At 43.4% G+C, this 26,906-nt stretch overlaps 1 protein-coding gene across 3 annotated transcripts; it reads right to left on the bottom strand.

Annotated features, from left to right (window-relative positions):
* Positions 1-59: 59 nt before the first annotated feature.
* On the bottom strand, positions 60-26,433 carry abl1 (c-abl oncogene 1, non-receptor tyrosine kinase). 3 transcript variants are annotated; one of them, XM_068706222.1, is made up of 11 exons: positions 26,167-26,433; positions 8,588-8,752; positions 7,565-7,860; positions 5,914-6,186; positions 5,608-5,692; positions 5,222-5,399; positions 4,441-4,625; positions 4,083-4,235; positions 3,908-3,997; positions 3,627-3,755; positions 60-3,440 (listed from the first exon to the last, which is right to left on the bottom strand). In XM_068706222.1, exons 1-11 carry the CDS (start codon positions 26,291-26,293, stop codon positions 1,768-1,770), a joined length of 3,354 nt encoding a protein of 1,117 aa, XP_068562323.1. In that variant the 5' UTR covers positions 26,294-26,433; the 3' UTR covers positions 60-1,767. The 3 variants fall into 3 exon arrangements, with proteins under 3 accessions (XP_068562323.1, XP_068562324.1, XP_068562325.1); XM_068706223.1 differs by lacking the exon at positions 26,167-26,433 and adding an exon at positions 12,873-13,720 and having other exon boundaries at positions 5,914-6,204; XM_068706224.1 differs by lacking the exon at positions 26,167-26,433 and adding an exon at positions 12,873-13,720.
* Between the last annotated feature and the right edge of the window lie 473 nt (positions 26,434-26,906).

Here is a 26,906-nt window from a genome sequence, read left to right as displayed (position 1 = left end):
AATCAGGTTGAATTTCAATTACTTCAACTGTTTTTACTGAAGAAAAAGATCACACGTGATGTATTTCAAGTAGCACAACTGCTTGTTATTTTATTGCAACAAAAATTGCACCAAGGCTAGAGAGAGAAACAAATAGGAAAAACAGAAAACATATTTACAAAGGAAAGCAAAGTCTGTCTACAAAATTGGTGAGGACGTTTAGACGTTAAAGATGAGTAGTGGTATGGTGGTGAAGGAGCGGAATAAAAAAAATAAGAGCCAACACTGACAGTACCATGTTGAAGTCAAGGCAGCTTGCAGTTGACTTGTGTCGTCAGGCATCGCAGTCAGATCGGGCACATTGGGGTGAGGCGACTACAGCACGAACACTGAGGATGTCCAACAGTTACTGACGAGCATAAAGGAACGTATGATGGTACAGTGGAATTTCATGGGCTCTTTTACTATACAACGGTCAGCTTCTCACTTATTCATCATCTTGTAAGACAGCAAGTGACAGATCCATAAACATTTCAGTCCAGTGTTTCCCCCAGGATATATATTTAGTTTTTTTCTGCTGGGGTGGAAAGGCCTCTGAAACAGCATTTGGGTCCCTCGTGACATTAGCCCTCCATCAACACTAATTCTCTCAGGCAAGAGTCCCTTCAGTGGCCAGAAGAAACACCGTTTCAGTCTGTGATCCCTCCTTACAGATCATGCTGCTGCAAGGCTGAGCTGCTACTGATGGCTTTTGTGACTGGCATGTATAGAAAGTTGGATCAGTTTCATAAAAATAAGACAAAAAGGTCCAGTCTAAGGACAACATAAAACAGTCGGATCCACTAAGTAGCAGATCGTGCACCCTGGTCCCTCTCCAGTACAGACTGGAGACAAAAGGTTTTTGGTATGGCAATCACAAATCAACACAACTATCCACAATTCTGCACGTGTAATGTGGCAAATGTTAAACAGCTCTGCCAATAGTGTTTAAGGCACTATTTGTTACCAAAGGTGAAGGCCACTAGCTCATTCTGCCTCATTTGCTTGCTCCCATTATTATTTTATGGCACATGGTTGCAAATACTGCAAAAAATAAAGCATTCATACGAAACAATCACTGGCACGTTTTCATCACTCCGCACACAACCAATCACTGATGAAATGGCACAGAGCAATGCAACATGTTGGGTTGTGTTGGACAGAGGCATCAGGTTATAACACTGTGATTCCAGAAGCTCCCTAATTCTTACAGGTGACAATGGAAACTATGAGATCAGTCGTTTAAAGTCTTAGAAAGGCATCCGAGAACAAGTTGAGGTTAAGCGTTTTGTTTTTGCTCATTGTCGTCGGCGTTGATGAAACACCAACAGTGATGGAAACAAATATCACAGGCCTCTTTTCTACTGGTGTCATCGATAAAGGGGAAGAAACACAAGTAGAATACATAAGACATGATCGTTTCAAAAATGATTGCTGAAAAGTCATGTCGGTAAAGAATTGGCCCCTCGCCTCTCATAAAGGCCAAAAGTTTGTTCGTGGTTAAGGCTTTTCAATATTGCAAACTCTGTCTGACGGCGTCGACGGAGAGGTTCCATCCACAATAACCACAGGCTGAAGTGTTTCAGAGCGAGCGGTAGTACAATACCTACACTCTGCTGCTGCTCGCCTGCAGGCTTTACCCTCAGATCTCCAACACGAGCTCGGCATCTGCCGCAGTTCATGCTCTCAGAAAGTCTTAGATACAGTTCATGTCAGTTTTTCATCCTGGTAGTTCAGCATTTGATGGCGCTACCTCTGAACAATGTCACTAATCTCTTTGACGGAGGACAGCAGCTTGCTGAAGTCCTGCTGGGCGTTGGCGCCCCCTGTGGCGGTGGGGCAGATCTGCAGCTCGCGCAGGCTGTTCTCCAGCTTGTTGATGGCCTCGCGGAAGGCAAACTTGTTCCTCATCTGCTGTATGGAGTCGACGTAGCTCACGCAGTACTTGGACAGGTTCTTGCCGGCCTCCAGCACGGCGCTGTGGCTACCCGTCTGCTCCGAGTTGCGGCAAATGGCGGCACGAAGCAGCTCGGTGCCTTCCAGCACCATCTTGCGTGTCACGGCCGAGTTCGGGGTGCGCTCGGCGGCCTGGCGGGGAGCGGTTTTGCGGAGGGAGCGTCGGGTGTTCACCAAGGGGATGAAAGCAGTGGGCGAGCTCAGGTCACTGGGGGAGGTGAGGGAGGAAGAAAAGCCTCCTAGGCTCTGGCTGGAGAGGGAGGTGGTCACTGAAGGGGAGGAGGTGGAGGTCTTTAACGGTTGAGGTTTGGAGGTGGAGCCCAGGGGCAGCTTCTTGGAGCCCTCACCGAGGGGTGAGCGGGCTTGGTCACTGGCAGTGGTTGTGTGGTGGGGCTCTGAGAGAGAGGGGAGGCCCTTAGCTTTGATCTCTGAGGTGGTGGATGAGGGAGAGGGGAGTTCTTGAGTGGGGCTGCGGGAAAGCTTGCCCGTTTTGGCATTGGTGGGCGGTGGAGGAGGGGCTGGCTTGGGTTTCTGTAACTTTCCTCTTTCCCTGACAGATGACGAGTCCACACCGTGCCTGTGTCTGCGGGCCCTGCACTCGTCTCCAGCGGCCCCTAGAGCAGGGAACACATTGGGCTTGAGAAGCTCGGCGTGGAGAGCGCTTGTCTTGGAGTTCTCCAGTCCCGGCAACCCTGGCCTCCTGACCACCTTAGGTGTTAATGCCTGGGTACTGGAACCAGGACTAAGATCGGTGTCTCTGCCTAGGAAGGCAGAGGACACATCTGATAAGGTGTTCAGACGTGGCGGGGGAGTCAGGGTGCCCTTTCGAGGGGCTTGATCGCCGGTTCTCTTGCGTGGCAGAGCTGGCTTGCCCCCGAAGGTGCCCGAGTCAAAGTGGCGCTGGCCGAGGTCTCGCGGCAGAGTGACCGACTTCCATTCAGTGCCATCCGAGCTAGATGGCACGCTAGCGGACCAAAGAAAACGCTTCGAGTTAGACATGGATTCCTCCTCACTCGGCGGTGTTGTAGCCACTTTCCCTCCGGGGCCAGGCACCGCAGGAGCGCCCTTCTTCCTGGGAAACAAAGGTCCCGGGTAGGTAGGGGCCCCGTTGGTGATGCCCCCCGCCCCATTATTGTTACTCAGGAACTTTGCGGAGTCGAGGCCATGCGTGATGTCATTAATGGCCAAAGATGCACCGTTGTTGAAGCCGTCGCTGTCTCGGAGATCTGGAGTCACTCCCCTCCTGTCAGGGTGGACGTCCATCTCTCTGAAGGAGGAGCTGCGCTTGGGTGGAGCGGGAGCATTCTTTTTCTTTTTCTTTATGAGACTGAGAAAGCCACTGCCTCGTGTCTTGTCCTTGTCTTTGGGTATCAAGCGGTCATCCTCATTCAGGTTACTGTCCAGGGGGGAGCGCTCTTTCCTGGGGAGCATGGGTGACGACACAGCTACCTCTGGCTCCAATGGGTCTGAGGAAGTGCCCAAAAAGAAGCAGGAGATCATCAGTGATAAAAGAAGAATACAATACTTTTAACAAATTATCAAAACTAAAATTACAAAACACTTGGTACTGGATACTTGAAAATGGATTTACTATTTTACAACAAGTTGGAGCAATAAGGGCAGGAGGTGCAGTGGGTGTGATTGTGTCTCACCTGGACTGTCTCCATCCCGGTTATCCATGTTTTTGCGTAGAGATCTGGTTTTGGTGGGCAGCTCTGGAGCCTGCTGGATGGGACCTAATGTTGCCTTCTTCCCTTTCTTGCCGAGTTCCTTTTCCACCTCTGTCAGCAAAGATACAGTTGAGATTGAACCTACCTTTTCACATCTTAATAGCTAAGACAATACAACCATTACAGGAGTGTATTTGTGTGGATATTTAAAAATAACACCCACGAGTAAAGGTGCTTTGGATATCAAAGAAAGCAGAACTGACCATCTGAGATGCTTGACTCCTGGAACATGGTCTCGAAGGCTTGGTGCGTTTCAGCAAAAGACGGACGTTCTGAAGGGTTCCACCTCCAACCTGACAGGAAGACAAAAAAAATAAGGATTAAAAAGTCTAGATTGGAGTGCCTCTCATTGTATTCTGGTTCAGTTTTGCTACTCACAGTCCCTCATGAGCTCGTAGACCTTCTCGGGGCAGCCCTCTGGTCGGTCCATGCGGTAGTCCTTCTCCAGCAGCTCGTACACCTGGGACAGGTCAATGCCGGGGTAGGGAGACATGCCGTAGGTGGCGATCTCCCACAGCAGCACACCAAATGCTGGAGATGTAGGCACAAGACAGCTAGTTGTGCTATTCATATAACAATCAACAACAGAAACATGTCAAGAGCTAAATGACTGGAATGTAAAGTAAAGGGAACAAGTGTTTTCCTTTGTTGAATAGGAACCTGAAGAACGAAATGAGCTATTCCAGCAGGAACATTGGGAATACATTTCAGCATTTAGCGATGACATCAAACTTACCCCAGACATCAGATTTAATGGAGAACTTGTTGTAGGCCAGACTCTCTGGAGCGGTCCACTTGATGGGGAACTTGGCCCCAGCATGAGCCGTGTAGGTGTCTCCAGTCATCAGCCGGCTCAGGCCGAAGTCTGCAACCTTTACCAGGTGGTTCTCCCCGACCAGACAGTTACGGGCAGCCAAGTCCCTACAGGAAGAGAATGAGTGATGAACAGGAGGCTGGGGTGGAAACCTGACTTTATAAAACCAGTAACAGTAAACTACATAGGCTGCATAGGCTGACTTGAACATATAGCCATTAGTAAGAAAAAAATAACAAAAACAACGAGAAAGCAAGAAAAAAACATCAATAGTATGTCTTGTTACAACACCCACTGTAGTGCTGGATTTCTACAGATGGTTTTGTGTGGCTCAGAGTCACAAGCTGAGTCTTGTCAGGTTTGAAAATTAAAATGCAGTTTGGCAAATACAAAAGTCATAAATCATCTCATTGCTTCTAAGGGACCTTGTTAAACGTGCCACAACATACGAGCTATCTAACAACATGGACTTGACCGTGATACAAGTCAAGAAAAGAGGAATTGTGATTGAAGGACAAAGAAGACGTTTTCTTTAGTATTTGAGCAGCTCCGACTGAGACCACACTACTGATGATGGGTAAGCAGGCTGCCTGACAAACCTTTGACAACGAAACCTGAATTCAATTTACTCAGATTCACAACCGTGCGACCTCTTTGATTTAATTTAGACTTGAAAAAGGAAGAGTAAGGTCCCTACACCCACCTGTGTATGAAGTTTTTTTTCTCCAGGTACTCCATAGCAGAGGAGATCTGTGTGGCCATGTGGAGCAGCACCACTGCATTGACCTCCTCTCTGTTGCACTCCCTCAGGTAGTCCAGTAGGTTACCGTGGGTCATGAACTCTGTGATGATGTAGAACGGTGGCTCCCGTGTGCATACACCTGCCAAGGAAACAAGTTAGCAAAACAAGACATCTATATTTACTGTATGCTATATGTAGTATGAAAATATACTGCTGCACTGAACTATAAACTATTTAACCTGCAAACATGAGTACATCTGCAAAAGACCCTGGTTAATAAAAATCCTCTATTTAAACGCAGGTTATACGATATCGATACACGGCCTCTTTTGAAGAAGTCAACATACCTAACAGTTGTACCAGGTTGGGATGTTTGATCTCTTTCATGACAGCTGCCTCCTTAAGAAACTCCTCCACCTCCATTGTATCCTCCTGGACAGTTATTGGCAAAAAAATAAGTGAGCAAAACCATAGGCTGGTTGCAGTTGCATGCATACAACACCAGATGGTAGCATTATTCAGCCAAATTACAGATTCGTAGCTGACAAAGTGTTAACATGTGACTATAGTAGGTTGACCAGACGGATACCGACATACGGCCTTTTCTCATAATGTCAAATGAGCTCGTAAATCCAACTATATCTCGCCGTTACCTTTAGTGTCTTGACAGCCACGGTGAGGTTGTACTTCTTCCAAACGCCCTCGTAAACCTCCCCGTACTGGCCCCCTCCCAGCTTGTGCTTCATGGTGATGTCGGTGCGCTCCATCTCCCACTTATCGTAGTTGGGAGAAACCCCGTAGATGGTGGGCTTGTTGCGCTTCGGCGCCGGGTAGTGCAGCGTGGTGATGAGGCCGTCGGACACCGTGGAGTGGTGGTGCACCAGCTCCGCCAGTGTGTTGAAGCGGCTCTCCGACGAGACGTACAGCTGGAGGAGAAAGAGATTCTACATTTGAGTAGATGTACACGAGAGGTCAGTTCAGTTTAGGATATTGACAGACTTTTTACCAACTAACTGTGAGAACACTTATTCCTAAACCAGATATCTGCCATAGTTTGGGATTTTGGATTAAGACAAGATAAATTATTTTCAATTGAGTAATTTTGTATTCTGCAGTCAAAGAACTGTCAAAACAATAAAACACAGCTGTTTTAAATAACTAAATGTTTTCATTATATTATGACTGCTTGTGTAGAAATGCATTTAAATGGTAGTGCTTATACGACGATGTCACGTCTGGAAACAATAAGTGACTTTAGAGAAATGCATAAGACCAGAAATACCTGGCAAAAGGCCAGTAATACAGCACGAAATAATCTAAGAGTAAGTCTTGACAAAACAACAAACATCTTCCTCATAAAGAACCGTCTTAAACCATTCAAAACTCACACGGCATTACTCAGGAAGCTGGTGGAGGGAAGGATATTGGTCAGGGCTCAGTGGACACAGTCTTTTCCATTGTCCAAGTCTTACATAACCCTAAAAATGATTTGCTCTACAATCGGCACTGTGCATTTCTTTACTCGTGAACGGGCTCTTTGAGCGAGCTGAAGGCATGTGGAGGAAAAATGGAAAAGAGGATTTAATGGTTGGTTGGCTCCTGGCTTAAACATTGACCGTTTAAACATTGCTTAAACATTGACCGTTTACTAAATTAAGGGGAAAAATCAGCTTGGCTGACATGTAAACCATAGTTATTCAGAGCAGTATTAATCACAAAGTCAGTGTGAAACAAAGCTGCAGCTCGGGGGAGTACTGAGGTAATCCTAAATTATTGGAGAAGTCTATCATACCAGACTCTTGAGTTGTAGCTCAGTGGGAGGATGGAAAACAATATGAGATGGGGAACCGGGTGTCTGTGCGTGCGTGCATATGTGTGTGTGTTCGTGCATACTTGGCTTCATCTGTCTGTGCTAATGCATGTCTTTGCATGGGCGTCAGTGTCTGGCTGGCCTTCGCGTCTGCTGGCCATGAGCAGCACAGCGGTGGTTAGAGGCATTCTTGTCATAGCTAGCGTTCCTCAAGCTAGCTCACCTCTCTGCATCACCGACGGGAGGGTGACATGGCAGCAGCTTCTCGATCGACACAGCAATTTGGGAGAGTCCCACAGAAGAAATTCAGCTGTACATACAAATATGGCCGACACTTTTTTAAATTTTTTTTTACCATGACCATCAGGATAGGGTAACCCTGCACCTTATTAAAAATACCAGATACCCTTCCCTCTTTCCTTCCCTATTCACACCTTTATCATTAAGTAGACTTAGTAGTTAATCTTGGTGTGTGTGTGTTTCCTGATAACTACCTTGCCGTCAGACGCAGTGTTAATCCTGTAATGGTAGACTCTCCCCTCGTACCGCAGAGAAATGGACCTCTGGCCGGGGCTGCTCTCGCTCTCCCGCACCAGAAAGCTCCCGTTGATGCCCGAGCTGAGCAGGTACTCCGCGGCGTTGCGTGACACGGGTCCATGGTACCAGCTGTGCTTCTCCAGGCTGTTGACCGGGGTGATGTAGTTGGATGGCACCCAACCTTGGCCATTCTTGGTCTGTGCCTCACACCACTCGCCGTTGTGGTTGTAACCCAGCACACGTAGCTTCTCTCCTAGTCAACATGCAAGATTACATTTTGTTTTAATTATCAAGGAAGTAACTTGTTGGCTGCATACTCATACTTTTATGGTTACAACTCACTCCTGTGATCTCCTGTGAGAGAGAATTTGCAGGAATTCACTGTATTTAATGTCACGTTTCCTCAGATCTTTTCTTTTCCACCAGTCATTTGGTGACCCTGACTAAAGAAATGCACTTCTCTACATTAGTTTAGATGGTATAGAACAAAAAACTAACTTTAAATTAGCTCAAATTAGTTATTTATCTGGCAAATATCCACATAAAGTAAAATTAACCTTTTTTTAAGCAACTATTCGCATTAGAATGAAGTGGAAAGTATCGTTGAACATGACATTTTCTTGTTTATTCCGGTGCATGTGTTCTCTCCTTCCTTCCTCTGTTTGTCGGTGCGATCCATCTGCTGTATTGTTTTATTGTCGGTTCAGAAGAAAAATAACATGTGTGAGACCATCGTCAGGAAGTGAGAGTCAGACAGGGATGAAGACAGAGAGGGAAGGAGACAGGAAGTTAATAAGTAGATCCCCAGTAAGATTCATAATCTTATTGAAACTCTCGCATCCCTTTTTTTGTCATTTCCAACATCCACCAATTGTGACAGTTGTGAAAAATGTATAAATTCATGAAATGATTACCGATATATTGATTCAAAATGTCTGAATCGTTCCTAGTTGAGCACAAACTCCTCCATATAAACTAACCTTTAGTAATGCTGAGTGTGTTGTCACCACTGGCCACAAAATCATAGAGTGCGACAAACAGGTTGGGGTCATTCTCGCTGGGTCCGGCCAACAGGTTCTCTTTGGAGTTCCAGCGGGCCGCTTCGGTCAGACCCTGACTCTCAAAGTCTGGTCTCTGGAGAGCTTCTGAAAAAACAAAAGAGAACACATGCAGTCAGATAAAACTGTGAGGGAAAACATGAAACAATGCGATGCTGAGGGGAGATCTGTCGCCGTTTGGTAGGGAGGCGGGTTCCCCATCCAGTTCTACACATGTAGGATGATTCAGCAACAATGTCGACTGTTGCCTGACCATGTGTCATTTAAATTCCTCTATATATCCTTCAACTGGGCCTTGCTCCAACAAGCAGGTCATCAGCTGTGATCCCAACACGGGATTAGAGTACAAAACCTGATCATGTGACCCACTCTGTTCACGCCGTATTTTTTAACTTTTCATTTCCTGGATTATCCCTGTTTAGTATTCATTTTCTTTAATACTGAGACAACTAGCACTCATCAGATCGTGAATCTTCACCGTAACTGTAAAATGGATGTGCTTGTACTCACAGGTATTGAGCCTGGGTTAATTAGACACATCTTGAATTATAGCAGCTTTAGAGCAGTAAAGCTGATGTCTAAAATGTGGAAAAGACAATTGTGTTTATGAGGAAGGGAGACAGCAGAGGAGTGAAGTGAGGAGAGATTTTATAACTGCTGTTTGGCCTAAACGTGAGCTTTATTGTGTGGCTTGCTCAGCTGTTGTCACACATGTTTTAGAGGCTTCTTATATTTCATCCCCCCAGCTCACAACACCCACATCCTTCCAACAGAGACAACAGGCTACAGCTGCACAAGGTTTTCACCTTCCAGTGAGAATTTCACACTGTGGAAGATACGAGGAGGAGGAGGAGATGTTTCAAATCACTTTGTAAGAAAACAACAACAGCACATAGTACACACAGTGCCATTAGGAAATCAACCAAACGCATTGAAACTGAACGTTAGCTTCCAACTCTCTACAATGACAGTATGACTGGAAAATTGGATTCAACTGATGATGTCACAAAGACACGTCATTTTCAAGGCTGTTCTTGTGAAAATGTGATATTTTGGAGATTCAAGCTTTTCATCATACGGTGGAAAGCACTGGAGAAAAACCCCCAGTTGCAAAAATGTAGCACATTATGACTTGCTGTGGATGTTAGTTGAGAGAGAAAAAAAGAGACAGATCTGCATTGTGTTTCTGCAAAAAAAATAAGGAGATCTACCGATGTGTCTTTTACAAACATTATGCATTTAGAAGGAGTGCAAAGGTCTGTCTGGTCTTAAAGACTCATCATCCGAAACTCATGTACTGTACTCACAGTTGTATTGTATTCACAATTTAAGGACTATTACCTTGACACGGGGATAAGGACGATGTGCTTGAAGTAATCAAGGCACAGCTGAATATGTGGAAAACGTAGCAGCTGCTGAATACGTACCCCCTCTGATTGCTTTAGACTGTAAGTAGTTACGGGTACACTCAGGTCTATTTGTAAAGCTTTGGTCAAAAAGGTAATTCAGGTTAAATTAAATTACATTGCAGCCACAGTGATGTTCAGGATAATAAGTAGTCCCAAGTTTAACTTAATAAAATGCAGTGGCAAACAGAAAAGGATAAAAACTGGGATTTGGAGCAGATCTCAAGTTTAATCCAGATGTGTGGTGCATAAAAACTAAACATGGACAAGCAAAATTCAGTTTTGACAGTAAGCAGATGTCTGGATGGTTCATAACGGAGCAGCAGATCAGAAACTATTTCGGCCCTCAACCATTCAGTGCTTCACAAACCAAGCCCAGCGTTTGATCTGAGCCGTGGGAGTGATGGGATCGACTCCTCTGGTCTTGATGCTCCTGAGTGATTAAGTCCAGAATACAACACAGTTCTTTCTTGCTGCATTCTATAGGTTGTCAAAGTGAAAGTTAAAAATCTCCAGATAAAACTACGCAGCCACACTCGAAGATAGACAGCAGTCAAACTCCATAAAAACAAATTTCCCACGAGGCGTCTGATTGCACTGGACAGAATTATTAAACTAAATGGAAACTCCTCCTTCCTGGAACAAGTTGGGAGGGGTGAACTCATTGAGAATCACTGCACTGTTGTCTGAGTCGAGCCAAGTTTAAAAACAAAATCATGAAACCAGATTGTGATTGATGTTGAAATCATTTAAACTACATTTCCTGCCAAAGACCTGATATTTAATGAAGATAAATTCAGTGTGTTAAAAACATTCTGTGCCAATTCTTTAAGACAGTGCTGAACACAAACAGAATTGATATCAAATATGATTCATTTAGTTTCGTACATGAAGTCCAGAAGATGAGTGTGCTTCTGAGAGTTGGTGTGTAACCCCGAGTGTGTTCATGTTATTGTGTCCAACCCAGCTGGAGGAGCTTTGGAGTCACAGTTGGAGAAGATATGCGTTTGCGAGTTTCCTCAAAGAAAGAAGTAAACAAAGAATTCGTAGCATGCAAGACTAACTAGTAATAACCCTACGGAGGTAAACAGAACACACAGTATGTGGCCCAAAGCCGGTCACATGACAGTGTTGACAACATGCAGATATCAGTGTGTTTGGAGGCTTATGAAGGACTTTCACACGGCTTCATCTGCAAAAGTTAGAAGATGCAGAGCTGAGAGCCAGCAGGACATACCATGTGTCCAGAGTCTGGCCCAGCCATGAAGTGTGTGGGCAGCGCATTGGAGCAGCCAATGCCACACATGTCCACTTCACAGGCCACACATACCACAGCTTTTTGTGAGAGGGCAACAGCACACTGACACATGGACCACGACAACACAAGCTCCAACGAGAGGAGAAAATAGAAGACGTCTGAAAAAGGAAACTACAAAGATGCAGAACAGAATCTTTTCTTTGGTTCCACTTGGTCCTGGTAAGCAAGAGAGTCTTGCTCGTTTTGATTCCAGTCATCTTAAATGTATTCATTGACATGTTGGATGAAAAAACAAATGCAACCAACTACCAGCCTCAATAGAAACCAGCAGTAGTCTGGGTCCAAAACCATGAACTTATTTGTGGTCCTCAGTTGGCCTCAGTGCCTAACCTACATATTTATGAGTGATGAGAGAGAGGAAAAAGTCATATCTCACATATTTCTCTCGCATCACCTGTCATCACCTGAGTGGGAGATGGTGGAGAACAAGATGAACTTTATCAAATCATATATTTGATAAAGTTCTATCTCTCTATGGGAGATATTATGTTATTGACATGGTGTTCAGACCAGAGCCCAGTGCAAAAGAGCAGGAAAAACCAGGTGATTAGAAGGCAACTTAAAAATTGGAAGAACCAGTTTTCATCATTTAGAATAACAACACGATGCCAAACAATATTCATAATGCATTTCCCTGCTGTTATGCTAATAAACTATCTTCATTCTAATGATAATAATCAAAAAGAACATCTCAGCATGAGCTTTCCTGTGCCTTGTACCATATGGTCTGGAAATTAGAGACTCTTTATCACTGTCATCCACTTCAGTGGGGAGCGTACCAGGACTATTAACTCTATTAAATCATTTGGTTGCACAATATCTGGCCCACATAAGACTCCACCGAGTCTTCCATTGCCAATCAATTACTATGTTGATCGTGCACAGACTCGATGTGCCCTGGATTTCTTCAAATTGCCTTGTGCAACCTTCATACATCACAGGCAAATCAATTACCCACTTCAACTGTGACCAGCGCTGTGTAATTACAAGTAATGGAAAAGAGGTAATCGCTAGTCTGCTAGACTACAAAGAGTGGGTGAAATATATAGATCCACGTTATCTAAAATCTGTTACAGACGCGATGAACAAGATGTGCTGGAACATAGAGACGTGAAAAGGAGCAGAGACTGAGATTAGATCCCCTCTGCTCATAAACAAGAGTTAAGTGGGACACGAGCAGGAGTCAGATTTCCTTGTATTCTTTTTCCACTTCTTTCCTCTTCAGCTAGCCAGTGTGTCTGGCTTCCCTCACCCTCCCCTGTGCTCACTCTCTGCTTCCCCCTCCCCATTCTTGTGTTTCCACACAACTGTGTTACACTGGGACATTTCAGCTTTTATCCTTCCCACTGTGTCTCCTAAAGCCCCTGCTTTTTTTTCTTTTTCTTTGTGACATCCGTACTGTTTATTTTTCTCCAAAGTAAACTTTTAAAATCACGGCCCGAGTTAAAAGACGGGACGACAGACAATCGCAAAGTCTTCTTACCTTCCAAGTAACAGCTGGAGGAGGACGAGAGGCCTTTCTTAGATTTACACCCCACCAATTTCAGGCAAATCTCCAACATTTTCATTTGCTTTCTTTCCCTTCCCGCTTGAAAATGTCGTTTGCTTGTTCAAATCAGACGTCCCTTCGAACGTTTCCCCCTCTACATGTGTCCAACAGGAGAAAAGTTCAAACGCAAGACAAAAACTGACAAAAGGAGTAGCGGCACTTAGCCAAAGTAGGTTTTGAAATGTACTGGTTCTCTTTTCCCCAGTCCTTCCAGCTGCTGTAAATCCTCTTTTTCCTCCTCACGAAACCGGAAAAAGCAGAGTCTACTGTCCGGCAAAAGTCTATCAACTTTCTCTTCTGAGCGTCTCCATGTTTTATTTATTTTTTCCCCCTTTTGCTCTTGGGGTTTTGTTTAGATCCACTTCTGTAAGACACACCGACGATCCAAGAAGGCGCAGGTTTGGTCCGAGAGTTTGTTAGACCTGCAGATGTGTCAGTGGAGTGGGCAGTAGGGCGGTCTGAGCGGTGGCCATTCCTCTCTCCGGTCCTGAGCGAGTGTGTATCCGAGGCGCTGGGACTACTCGTGCTGCAGCTGCCAACAAAGGGCCTCTTTCAGGCTCAGCCTGCTGCACTCAATGACATCAGCTGAGCCCTCCCACCTCCAGCAGCAAGCACACAATGAGAGGGAGAGACCGCTACCACACACACACAAGCACTCACCAGGAAGAGCACAAACACCATCACCCAAAAATTCACGCCGACATATGAGAGAAAAGCTGCGTGTGAGACCAAAGCTTTGATTGAAGTGTGGATTCAGTAGAGGCCTTAAACAGCTCTTCCTTCCTTCCGTTGGAGTCATGAGATGATTACAAGAAGCTCCTCCTCCAACTTTTTAACCCCCCTCCCCCCCTCACTGTCTTTCTGCCTCCCTCTCTCTTCTTTTTGACCATGCTCCCCCCCTCGCTCTATTCTGAAATGTTTACAGATTGAGGAGTTAAAGACAAAGCTAAAGCTCTCAATGAGGCGCAGCTGACAAAGTATAACCTTCAGCATTCTACTCTGCACTCAAACGAGGCTTGTTTGGCGTAGGCCATTTCAAAATGGGAACAAAGTTAGCAACATTGATTTAATCAAATTGAGAACATTTATGTTTTGATCTTTAGAGAAACATTGTCTGACCATGTGATTTTAGACAGCGGCATTTGTTTCGCCATATCTGGAAGGAATCGTTGGCAGAAGCGAAGCAGTCTTGCGACACAACTTTAACAAAAACAAACTCTTTCTGTCTTTTCTCAAATTTAATTAAAAAAAGAAAAGATAAACAGCTGTTCTTAGAAATACGTCAAGAAATGGCAATGGCATCTTCCAATAAAAGCAATGTTTTGACTTCTGTGGCTTCTGCACGCTTCTCCCAATGCTTGATCCCTACATCAGGGTGCACTCATTGTTCTCTAAAACTTATTTTTCTCTTTTGCTTCAGCATATATCCCTCCTGCTCAAGTTCTGTTCAAATTCTACTAAAATGTTTCTTCTCCCAGCCTTTATTACAGGATAACACACTGACAAAATTGCAGTAGGCCATCTACAGAGACCATCATTAACATCCATACAATTACAAAACGAACGCTGCATTTGTCAGACAGACTATTGAACAGTTCATCATTTATGAGGCGTCTTCTATTTTATTGCAGGATATTGCTTTGTGTTTCTGTTATTTTGTCCACTTGTGTTATATGTGCTAAAGATCAAGACTGAAAAGCTTTAATCTACTGACTATGTCTGGCAAATACTTTTTTCATTTAAATGACAAACATCACTTCAGAGATAAGAAGCCCAGTCAAGTGGGTGATTACATAATGGTGGGAAGCCAGCTTGATTATGACACAATAACACAAACCAGTTAACTGGCTGACCTGGTGACTGTGATTTCCAATGAGGGAGCAAAAGCAGACTAAGCTTTCTAAAAAGATCCAAAGACGGTACAATGACGCTTTTTGTTTCTATCATAAAAACAAAGCAAAAGCAGAGACATCGGCGTCTTTATGTCTGTAGATGCCTTAAAGAAACTATGTCAACCAGCAGGAATACTTTGCAAATATTGTTGGAAGACAGGTTATCTGGTCTACTTGGCCCGTAATACAAAGAGAGGAAAAGAGAACAATAAACAGACGTTTCTGAAGACAAAACTGATGTGTGCAACATTTGAGACAAGGAGAAATATGATAATAGGGAAGAAAGAGGAAAAAGAGATACTTGTCTGTCTGAGCAATGGACTATTTCTACTAGATGCAGGCAATTATTGCCTACAATTATGAGCAAGTTCGCTAATGACTGGGAATGCATCATCAAGGGTTCATATAATGTGTATTATTATGCTCGCTTTATAGGAGACTTCTGACAGTTGGAAAAGACCTTCAATTGTGGGAAAGCATAGTTCAGAAAAAGGTGCTCTGAAGTCGTCAAACTATTCCCTGATCAATAGTTAGCGGTTAAGATTTTCATTTTGAACCGGGAGGAATCCAAACTATGGGTATTCTTGAATATGTCTCACTCTCAGTCGCTTCGCTAGTAGTGACCTCAATACCCTGAGCATCCAGTCACATGGCACCAGGCCCTGCATCAACGCTGCAGTGCTGGTATGGCAAACATTTGTTTCCTCTCATGCACCACCCCAAAATGCCAATTAAGAAGAAATGCAGGCTTCCTCAAAACTCTGAGAAAGGCCCATTAACTTACCGCAGTCACAGAGTGTTGGGGAGATGAGAGGATGAAGAGAAAAGGAGAGAGGCTATAAAAAATGGAGGAGGAGAGAGGGGAAAAAAGGTTGCAGATGGAGAAACATGAAGCACATTGTTTGGAAGTGAGCTCATAGAAGAGTTGCGCGCTTGCGTTTTATAAATCCGGGCCGTGTATGTTAACAGTTAGCTGACGTACATCCACCCATGGGATGGATTGTGGCCCTTTTCCTCTCATGTACACCTCTCCTGCTTTTCTGATTACGTTCTTTAAATCTTCAAGCGGAGAACGGTTTGTATTCGCCAACTCTGAGGCTGCAACTGTGTTACGATTCAAACTATACTGGTGTTATAGCCTTTAGATAATGTTGGACATGAATCCATATTTTCTATGTCCCATAATCATGTGGTCTTGCACATTAATAAACAGCTAGATTTAGCCATGCAGACTTATTTTCATCTGCAGTCCCTTGCTAGTCCTAACTATCAATTATGAACCGGGGCATTACTTTTACACTTAATACTTTTATTAAAACCAGAATTCACTGAGCAATAATTAACCTCAATAATTCATACCATTACATGATTAACTGCTACTGACATCTGCTATGAACATTTTGACATGTGCCACGCAAAAGTAAGCCATTAACGTATATCATTAACTAATACGAGGATATTGTCTTTAAATGTTACAATAATATTATTGCTGCTTGATTTCTGTGCTACCAATTCCATGCATGAGGGTACGTGCGCGCGCACACACACACACACACACACACACACACACACACACACACACACACACACACACACACACACAGTCTAATGACTTAATCCTGTATATCCAAGTCATGGAACAGGAGTTATTACACTTTTAAACAGAGCAAGCTTAATTACAGAGGAGGATAAGGGTGGGAGACAAACCGGCAAAGGTTCCTAATAGTAATCCTGCACTGCACATGGTTCATCATTCCACTGCATTACCTAACCCAGCAGTCACAGCAATAGTAACAGCCAAATGTACTTAAATATCAGACACACAAGAACCAGGTATGTATGTGGTGTATGGATGTGCGCGTGTGTGTGTCTCTGTGTGTGTGTGTGTGTGTGTGTGTGTGTGTGTGTGTGTGTGTGTGTGTGTGTGTGTGTGTGTGTGTGTGTGTGTGTGTGTGTGTGTGTGTGTGTGTGTGTGTGTGTGTGTGTTTACTCAGGGCCCGCTGGAGAATGCAGCCAGAGTGTCTGAGGCGTGCAGACCAGCACATGAGGTTAAGGGGTTTAGAGTTCCACATAATTCTCCACTTAGTATTGTCCACAGGGAGAGCGAACACTTCAGAACAAAACAGTGGCTGCTCTGGTTCAAGGTTAAGGCTCCAGCATCAGCCCGAGGTGGTAATAAACTTACCAATGTGGACAACGGGGAAACTGAATGTTAAGTAAGCAAACTTGCCAGCGCATTAAAACATCTGCTAAAGCTTCTGATGTGCAGAAATCAACATATGCACACAGGGAGAACAAAAGGCAAACAATGTTCTTTATGTTAATTCTCAGCCGGCGTGTTAGAAGCAAGGAAACAGTGAGACTGACCCAGAGGCCATGAAACACATTTCATGATGAAATCCGCTATATTTGCCAAATACTTGACCCGTAAACAGACCACCGTCAGCTCAGCTGTACAACCATCTTCCAAGCCGGATGGGCCGAGCGGACCGGCTAGCACAAAGAGCAGAGAGAGAGGGAGTCAAACCCGGCTGACCTATTGGAGCGCGACTGCAGGAACCATTTCGCCATGATGACAGAAACAAAAATAGGGCAACACAAACCAGGTGACTAAGCAGAACTCATTTCTCCACACGATAGACTGCTCTGTGGGCCCAGACAAAACTACGTGGTGCCAGAAATATGCAAACCTACGGAGAATAGAAATGTATGGACGCCAGCTCAGAGTTAAAATGTCATACTTTGAGCAAACAAGAGAGCCGGGTCAAATGCACACAACTATTCATCACTTCGGGGGATAAAATACACCCCGCTAGTCAACTGTGTTGAAAAGGACGATGGAAATTAAGAAGGCAAAAGAGAGCCCAGACAAATGAGCTCTCCTCTGAAATAACAACCTGTGTGGAGAGGAGAGGGTGCTAATCCAGTCATCTTCAGAATTTGCCTAAACTAATCATTGTGACCTAGATTACTGGAATAAAAGCTCAACTGTTTTTATATTCCATTGTTTTATGAGTGTACAGACTAGGGGAGCTAAACTCTTTCAGGACGGGGGAGAGAAAAAGCAGAAAAGAAAAGGGTGTGTGTGTACGTATGAGTGGGAGGTTTGCACTTCCACAGTAATAGAAAGAGAAAGCCAGCAATAAAGCCTCTGCTAATACTTTGGGTCTAATTTATAAGTTCAACAGCATAAACAGACAACACCTTAATAAGAGCAGGCAGAGAGTCTGTTTTCACAGACTATAAATGTTTTTGAGATGTTATCTAGATGCCTGGGGAAAGACCCCATTTGTCTGTATGCCCACTGGGGGGTAAAAACAGAAACAGATAGTATAGAAGAGCGACTCAGGCTGCGAGGCTCTGGGGCTGCAGCAGCAGAGTTGTTTCGGTTCTTCGTCGTGTCTTAAGTGGATCCAGATGCAGCGAGCGGAGCAGGCCTCCTCTTATAGCGCTATGAAGAGGAGCTTAACACAACACAAAAAGACAGGACAGCATACCAGTACTGTATGGGCTGGACTGGTGAGGGGAACACAAACAAACCAGAACATAATGGAACCGGCCAGACGATGCCAAAGTGGATAGGATTTTGGGGCTTTCTCTACAAGAAGACAAATGCCCTTGTGTCAAATCATGAACTTTAATCCTGTAATCTGCATGGGGAGGCTCTCTGACCATGGCTGACATTTTTTTTTTTTTAAAAAGACAAGAGCTGGCAAACTAGGTAGCAGGTTGTCTGCAGAGAAAACAACAGCTGTGTCTGGAGCTGGGGCTGCCTGCTCGGGCATGGAGCGGGGAACAGGGGGTGTTTTTTTCTGTATGTGTGTGTGTGTGTGTGTGTGTGTGTGTGTGTGTGTGTGTGTGTGTGTGTGTGTGTGTGTGTGTGTGTGTGTGTGTGTCTGTGTCTGTGTCTGTGTGTTTGGACCCGGGTGGCAAAGAGCTGCCACTTTGCATTCCTAACCCGACTTGGAGGCTCTCGGTATGCATGTGAGTGTTCTATGTACTGTTTGTGTATAACGAACAGATGACCAGCAAAAGAGAAAAAAAGGACATTTTAAGCAATTTAGAAGTACATCTAGAATTGCAACTGATACATGGGTGGTCAAAACAGAAAAAGGCCTTTCTGTAGATAATTATTTTCTTGTCAGAAACTGGGCCTCTCAGCCCCAGGTTTCATAACATTGTTGCAGACGCTGAAGGGAATCCAAAAAACAAAAAGCAGGGTGAGAGTCAATGACTCAACAGGACTGTTTGTTCTAACTCTAACCTAACATATACCGACACGCTTAAACTTTCAATTGTTCTGTGCAAAACACTTTGTACTTCGTGTATATGGAAAAAGCTTTTGTTTGCACAATCATGCTTTTATTTTTCTTCCTTTATTAGCATTTTGGGATTTTTTTCCCTTTCAAATAAACTTCATTACAAGTAGAAGATCATTTCTCAATCTTAGCATTTAGTTGGGCTTTAGTTGGGCAATTTAATTAATCTTAAATGCTTCCAAATGTTTTATTTTTATTTTTTGTATACTGTATCATCAAACCAGAAAACACGGACTAAAGAAGGACAGACATCCCTTCATGAACATTATTTGTGTTTTTAACAGGATATAATGATATATAGAGCAAACAAGGGAAGCTAAATATCAACCATCCATAACATACATAGTGTCATGACTTTGTCTTACATGAAAACAATAGTGGGAGATACAAACCCACGTTACCATTTTGCATAACAAATACACATATGATCTCAACTCCTGCACTCTGAGAGCTGACAGTAGTCTTGTATGCTGTAATATCTTTGATGTTTCCATTGTTGTGTGATGATTTACATTAATTTAGCCTCATTCTGTCTCTTGTTCTCATCGTCTATGAAACTGTTCTGTGGTATGTAAAATCCATATGAAATTTAAAAAAAACTTGAATGATGGCAAGACAATTAAATAGAGAGAGACAATGTCAAAAAGGAGAAAAAGACAAAAAGAGGAAAGAGAAGGGAGAAAAGAGGGAGGGAGGGGGGGAGGGAATGGGATTGCACCAGTTATTTGAGGGAGGAATGCAAAAGAGGTCACATTCTTCACTCCACTGCTGTGGCTTGCCCTACGTTCAACTCTCTCGCTCTCTTTTTTCTCCGTGTAAAATATGCATTATTACTCAACACACCTCTGGTGCAACAGATCAAACACAAACACAAGCTATTCACCAGAAAACAGAGTGGACTGGAGTACAGAGAGGCTGTCGGCCGGTAATCTATTGATATGGTCACACTGACCTGGCGAGTTACTATGCTATGCAATAGGTAGTTTTCATTCAGGAATTTTGTCACAGAAGAAAGCAAAGAGGTATAAATAATTCCATTTTGCTGCTTCAGTTTCAGGGTCCTGGTGTTGTTCACTGTCATGCTTTCATGGTTTACTGGGACACTTGGATACAACTGAAATGTCATAAGCATAGGTCAAATACCATATTGAGTGTGCCTCCTCTTTGTAAACCACTCCTGTGCAGACAGGACTATAATCATACAAAATACATTAATCTGACTCTGGTTTTCTGTGGGAAATGGATCATATGTGTATTTTGTACTACCTTGACTTAATCACTCAGACCATTTCAGATCTAGACATGAGAAAATACTGTGTATTTGTCATGCTTTGTCTGATCAGAATTTAGATCCTTGTGGACTCTGATTACAGGAGTTAAAAACAAGGAACCTGTGAGACATGAACTACCTTGATTTATAAAAGCAGCTGTTTTGACTGGCCATCAGCTAGGGTGGTAATAAAGAGGACTCTTTCCAGGTGGTCAAAACTTGATGAGAGGGGAAAAGACTTACTAATCAGCAAGGTGTAATCCGGCAAGGGACAAATGTGCACTCGCGCACACAGTTTCTAACACATTCAGACATTAACACCAAATTTTGCAGGCAAACTTGTCAGAATGCCATCACAAAAGACCATCAAACCACTATCAAGGTTAAAAAGTAAACAGATTAGATAAGGCAGAAGTCCTCTCACTTGAGTCACACAGCGTCTGTGTTTGTGTGAGCATGTGTGTGTGTGTGTGAGAGCGTGCGTGTGTGTGTATGTGTCCATTAGTCTGGAGACATGGCCAGCCACGGCTAAGGACAAGCCACCAGGGACCTAACAGCTGGCCTGAATGAGCATTACTATGAGGCGCCTGCTGCATGGGTATGTGTGTGTGTGTGTGTGTGTGTGTGTGTGTGTGTGTGTGTGTGTGTGTGTGTATGCATGCACACACAAACACACACACACGAAACCCTTCCTGCCGTCTTCAGAATCCACAGGGATCATGGGAGGAGATTTAGTGTATAGACTGTATAGATTCCTCAAGTTCCAGCCAAGAAAGAGCCAGACAGACCAAAACTGAAATGGATTCACTTACTGCATAAACGCTGAACGCAGCTGCTGCAGGAAACACACACACACACACACACACACACACACACACACACACACACACACACACACACACACACACTCTAAAAGGCTACATGAGAGGAGGGGTTTGACCGTCGAACATTGTCCCAAAATACAACTTTTAAAGTACACTAAACACTAAGGATGCACCAATCACTGTTTAATTGATAAGCAGTATGTGTCACTGTGTGGAAGTGGGTGGGATTGTTCTTTTATGTGTAAGGCAACATTAGGCTTGACTTAAACACTGCTTTCCTAACTTTGTCAAACGTGTAACTACTAAATAAATACATAAATATAAATGTCCTGAATTGTTATTTATTAAAATATTGGTATTTGATACCAGATCCAGCTATTTAAGTCAGTATCAGACGGATATCTGTATCAGTGCATCTCCATTACCCACCATCACTTAGAAACTGAAGCCTCCATATATTGAAATGGATTAAGAAACATCATCTTCTTCTTCACATATTTGCCTGTTTTATCCTTTATGTGCTCCACAGACATGCAAGTCAAATGGCTTCTTATTTAGCAGCTCATGGACTGTGAACTGGTGTGCTGTGTTTTCCTGTTTTCTGCCCTGTACATACTGCTGCAGCACCCGATGACCCTGAATAGAAATGAGCAAATAGAGACAATGAACAAGCTGGGGTGTCATCTTCCTTCATCCCCACATTATAAATGTGCCTTGAACATACTTGAAGCTCTGCCAGTCTAGCCTCCAGGCGTCAAACGGGGGAAATTGAGGGGTGCAGCTTATGAGTAAGATAAGTCTTGTTGTGTCCATACTGAAAGCTGTCCGAGCAAGAAGCAACATGCCAGAGGACGCAACATTTTCTGTAACCCAGCTCATCTGGCTGATGACCATAGGTTGGCACTGTGCTCTTCTTATCTACAAACTAAAGCTGGCTGTAGTAAAGATTTCAGACAACGAGGGCAATCAGTGGCCAATCACACGCCAAAACCGCCGTTTGTAAAAACCCTTACGCTGTTTCCAGCTGTTGTTTTCCAGTAGTTTAGTAGTTTTAGGGAGATTTACAGCCTATTGTTTAAGCTTCATACAAAAGGCACAATTTCATGAACAAAATGAATAAACAGAGGACGACAAACTCTCTTGCAAACCTGTAATGATGCGATGCATTCGGAGTTCAGAACCTCGTTGCATTGTTTGCATTAGAAGTTGAAGAACTGAAACTAAATTTCCTGAAAGGTGATATAGTTTAATTAATGGACTCCTTGCATGTCCAATTTCCAAACGTTTAATATACCTGTGACATATAAACGTGCAACCATGATGAGAGCCTATGATGCTTTCCATCTAACCACTCATGAACTCAAACATGGCAGCCAATTCATTCCAATGAAAGATGCTCACTAGCAAATAAGTCCAAAAGTAATTCTACTTGTCTACCACCATGACAATCACACAGTCACATCAGTGTCTTTCTCTAGCTGAGCCCCAATGCACACACAGGACATGGATATTCTTCTTGGTGGCTTTTAAATCTGTATTGGATCTAACGGGTAATATTTTAATGACCCAATGACACATTTTGAATGCGTGTGCCTTCCTGTATCGCCGGTAAAATATCGGTGAGGGGTTTTTAATATGATGCATCAACAGTAATAGTAGTTGCATTAGTAATACGGCAAATATATGAAAGAGAGAACAGGAAATATACATATTTAAACCAAATACACAACAAAGTAACAGAATAAATAAGCTGTAAGTATACTGTGCTATCATGATCACAATGGGAAATTATACATTTAATTAGAATAAAATATATTTATAAAAGTATTATTTTTGATTGGATATGGGATCTAGGTCACAATAGTCACCCTAATAAAACACATTAACCCCATAAATAAAAGCGACCATCTCCTTCAAACCATCAAATGTAGGAACAATTACTAAGATCAAAATCAGACAATATTACGATTCAATTTCCTTTGAACCCTCCAAGTCCCAAATCTGCTTTCCTCTTTCCTCAGTGAGCCTTTTTCAGAGCAACTGAAAGTATTTTCAGTTGCATACTTTTACACAGCAATTCTACTTCCTGCATACTCAAATTAAGGGAGGAAGGAGGGAGGCGCATCCAAACGTCACCTTACTGAGTGTAATAACCACAGCAACCTCTGACTAAAGCAACGTTTATCCTGGTAGTAATCATGGTTACACGATGTTGCAATTATTTTTATTTCAGTTAAATTACTTTTAGCTGAAAATGGCAGTGGTTTGGCAGGGGAAAGCTGCAGTATAAAGCATAGATATAATAGATACTAAAACTGTAAAAGTGATATCAATTCTTTATAAATATGAGTGGCTGAATATCAGAAATCACCACAGCTGAACACACATATCGTCAATCCAGGGTGTATTTTTGTATCTACGAGTGAACATAATACACAGGACCAAATTAGACGAGAAAGAAGGGATCAAGTACACTCTTCTGTTGTGCTCAGACCTGTTTCTTAAAACAGGCCTGGTAACCTACCGCAGCTTGTAATCTAGTCCGTGATTCATCGAGTTCCATAGTTAGTGAGATACTAACTTATCTGAGCTACACACAGAAATAAAATAGCTGGAAATACAGTGTGTGAGTTATGGTTCCAGAAATGTACTACCCTGCTCGGTCATTACGGACTGTGCCAGCGAGCCGGTGAGATCATACCTCAGTGTACAGTACACAGAGACGCCAAGAGCAGAGACAGGTCCTCGCTTGCCCTCCACTGCCTCCGTCTCTCTCTCACAGGCAGCTGCATGCCGAGGTCTGAACCCGCCTGCTGAGAAGCAGCATGGCGCTGGCTAAGCCTTGTGTTAACTAGCGGGGGCTCAAAAAAAACCACATAGATGTAGAATCATGTGTTGATACTGCCCTCCTCGCTCTATGACTCAACATCCCCCTCTCATAGTGTAACCTGCTCATCGCAGCAGGAAAGGGGAAAACAAGTACGTCCCATGTCACTGACCCTTTGCCAAATTCGATCCATTTACCGGCAAATGCTTTCATCTGTTTTTCTGACCCTTCCTGTCCCGTCCCCCTCTGCGTTATAAAAGACTTAAGAGTCAGTGGAAAGTATTTGCAGGCATCAAGTTCTTTTTTTTATGGATGAGAACGAGCCTCCCTCTACCTTGGTTGTATTGTGAGCCGCTATACAACCACCACGAAGGCACTTTCATGAGCCCAAACTAGTAAATATCAAACCATTGACGATGAAAGCTAGAAGTGAACTGGCGATGTAACCACCGGTTGCATTGTGTTATGATTGAAGCTACAAAAGTCTGCTTTCTGGCATGATTGCTTTAAATGTTGTCAACAGACACATTGCTTTATATGACCATGGATTAAAAAGGAAAAACATCCTCAGGTAAGACATTCATCTAAGTGTGACATAGAGGATATTGGGTCACTGCTTTGCAGAGCATGGTGAGGCTCGGTGCCAGCGGCATGCTAACCTTCCACAGAGGCAACAGAGGCTCCTTGAGGAGGGCAGCATGGGCGTGATTAGCTCACTCAGGCAGCGGCCATGTTTCAGGTGGATCTGTGGCCACTATGACCGTGTCTGATATCATTCACGAGCAATTTCAGGTACCCTTTTATCCGGCGGCTATCTAAACCTGCCCTGCATTTTGAACACAGCTGTTTGCTGCCCACAGCCACAATATTGCTTTGTAGTGCACACTACATACCACCCTGTGTACACACAGGAGGAGGCACTGCTGAGCTCTGCCACATCACAAAGCCTCCTTTACATCACAGGTCAGAGGTATTTTTTCTTGTTTCTGAGTTCTTCTTCATCAGTTCCTCAGTCAATGTAAGCTTAATAAGGGCAGGGCTAAGGACGGGGGGCCGGCTAATCGTTTACCGTGTGCCCTATGCTTACAGCTGCAAGTGTATTACCATAATGTAACATTCATTTACAATGTTTCAATCTCTTAAGACCTCTCTCTATTATGAAACTACTTTATTTGACAGTAGAATCAAATGTCAGAAATACGAAACAATGTTGGACCCTTGTTGTTCATTTCTCCGTAAAAAACAGATGGCTGTGAAATCTCCGACCACAGGATCAATAGATAACCTAATATACGAGCAGCAATATCAATACCAGTGCGTAACTCAAACCACTTTATGAGAAAGAAACTATCCCTTTACATCCTTAAGGAATATCTCAAACCTCCACAATCTGCTTGTTATTTTATCACGACGTCTTAAATTTCATATTGACAAAAAATATATGTCTCAGCTTGCATTTATTCAAGGTAATGTCAAAATTCTTGTTAGTGAAGTATTTCTTGCATCAAAAAAAAAAAAAAAAAATCACACTCAATTGGTCAAGTGTCAGACAATCGAGACAACAACAAAGACCAAACAATGGACCAATCAAAAATACAGATTCATTAAAAATACCATCTCTAGGGTCACCCTGTGTCAAAATGGATGGCAAAGAGTGGCTTTGTAAGATACTTGTAATATTGATGTGTGGTGATTTTGATTATAAGCAGTTAAAATGTATTATTGAAGTCTTTTATTCAGGTGTGCAAGCCACATTCTCTATGATGCTGCACATCTGTACAGTCTTGCGATTTCGAATTACATGTAACATCTTCTGCATGTTGGTTTCTTACAGTGAATACAAGGCACGACGGTCAAACCAGTCTACTTGTTTTGTAATTGACTTTGTTGAAAAGTATTGCTGCAAACAGACTAAAGGAAGCACAAGACAGAGAGGTGTGTAAGTATTTGATCCATGGTCTGTTGGGGCATATGATGCTTATCCCTGACATTTTTCACTAAACACATTTATAGCACTAAACAAACTGATAACAGCTGGACAAAAACAATTTGACAACTGACCTTACAAGGGTCTTAACAGAAATATTTGTTCTTACCGTGCACAGCAAAAACGTTACAGGGCTGGGTCCCATGGCGTGACGACTCTCTCCTTCCCCCTTTGATGAAGGCCGGCAGACTAGGTCTCCTCTGGTCCCCTACGAACTTCCCCGGCTGCTGCCCCATAAGGGCAGGGTGCCAGGCCGCAGCCGGGACTCTCCAAACCGGACTAAGTTGCTCACCGTCCAAAAGTTGGTCAGCGGGCGGGGACGGGATCGGGAGAAGACAGGGACCCCTTCTCCTGGCTCCGTCTGTCCTCTCCTGGAGTATGGGTGCTGCGGATCAGCTGTGCAGATCCGGTTTACTCCAGTATGTCTCAGTTTATCGGGCATTAATGGATCCTGAGTGCTTCAGACCTCAAAGAAGGGCATTTCAAAGTAATCTAGAGAAGAGAAGAAAAAAAAAAAAAAAAATCAAGAATCATTGATGATTTCATTAAGAGCGATATGAAAACTGCATTAAAATACAAACTGTACAACTGACACTGGCTTAAACGTACACTGCAAACAACACACTACCAACAGTGTAATAAAGTGCATGCTAGGGTTGATTAAACTTTAAAACTAATGCAGGAAAAATTCTCAAAAAGGTGTGATTGTTTGGTTTCTAACTGTCCTTCACCTGTGTTGTCAGTAACATTACACCTACATCATAAACCCCCATTTCCCTCTGTTATATCTAGGATCTTCGCCCACTGAATTTCCTCTTTCTGATGCCAATCAAGCTGTTTAAATGACAA

The sequence above is a fragment of the Cebidichthys violaceus genome, unplaced genomic scaffold (genome assembly GCF_023349555.1).
Source record: "Cebidichthys violaceus isolate CVI_PGR_0920_01 unplaced genomic scaffold, fCebVio1.0.p SCAF_12, whole genome shotgun sequence".
NCBI classification, from domain to species: domain Eukaryota; kingdom Metazoa; phylum Chordata; class Actinopteri; order Perciformes; family Stichaeidae; genus Cebidichthys; species Cebidichthys violaceus.
Note: the sequence above shows the minus strand (reverse complement) of the source record. Positions and strands in the feature narration are given on the sequence as shown.

Bases quoted from the DNA above. Each gene is read 5' to 3' on its own strand.
- abl1 (XM_068706222.1), bottom strand. From the start codon at position 26,293: ATGGGGCAGCAGCCGGGGAAGTTCGTAGGGGACCAGAGGAGACCTAGT. The intron at 8,753-26,166 runs GTAAGAACAAAT...TTGTTTTTTCAG, and splicing joins TAACGTTTTTGCTGTGCACG to AAGCTCTCCAGAGACCAGAC. The intron at 3,998-4,082 runs GTGAGTAGCAAA...TCTTCCTGTCAG, and splicing joins CTACGAGCTCATGAGGGACT to GTTGGAGGTGGAACCCTTCA.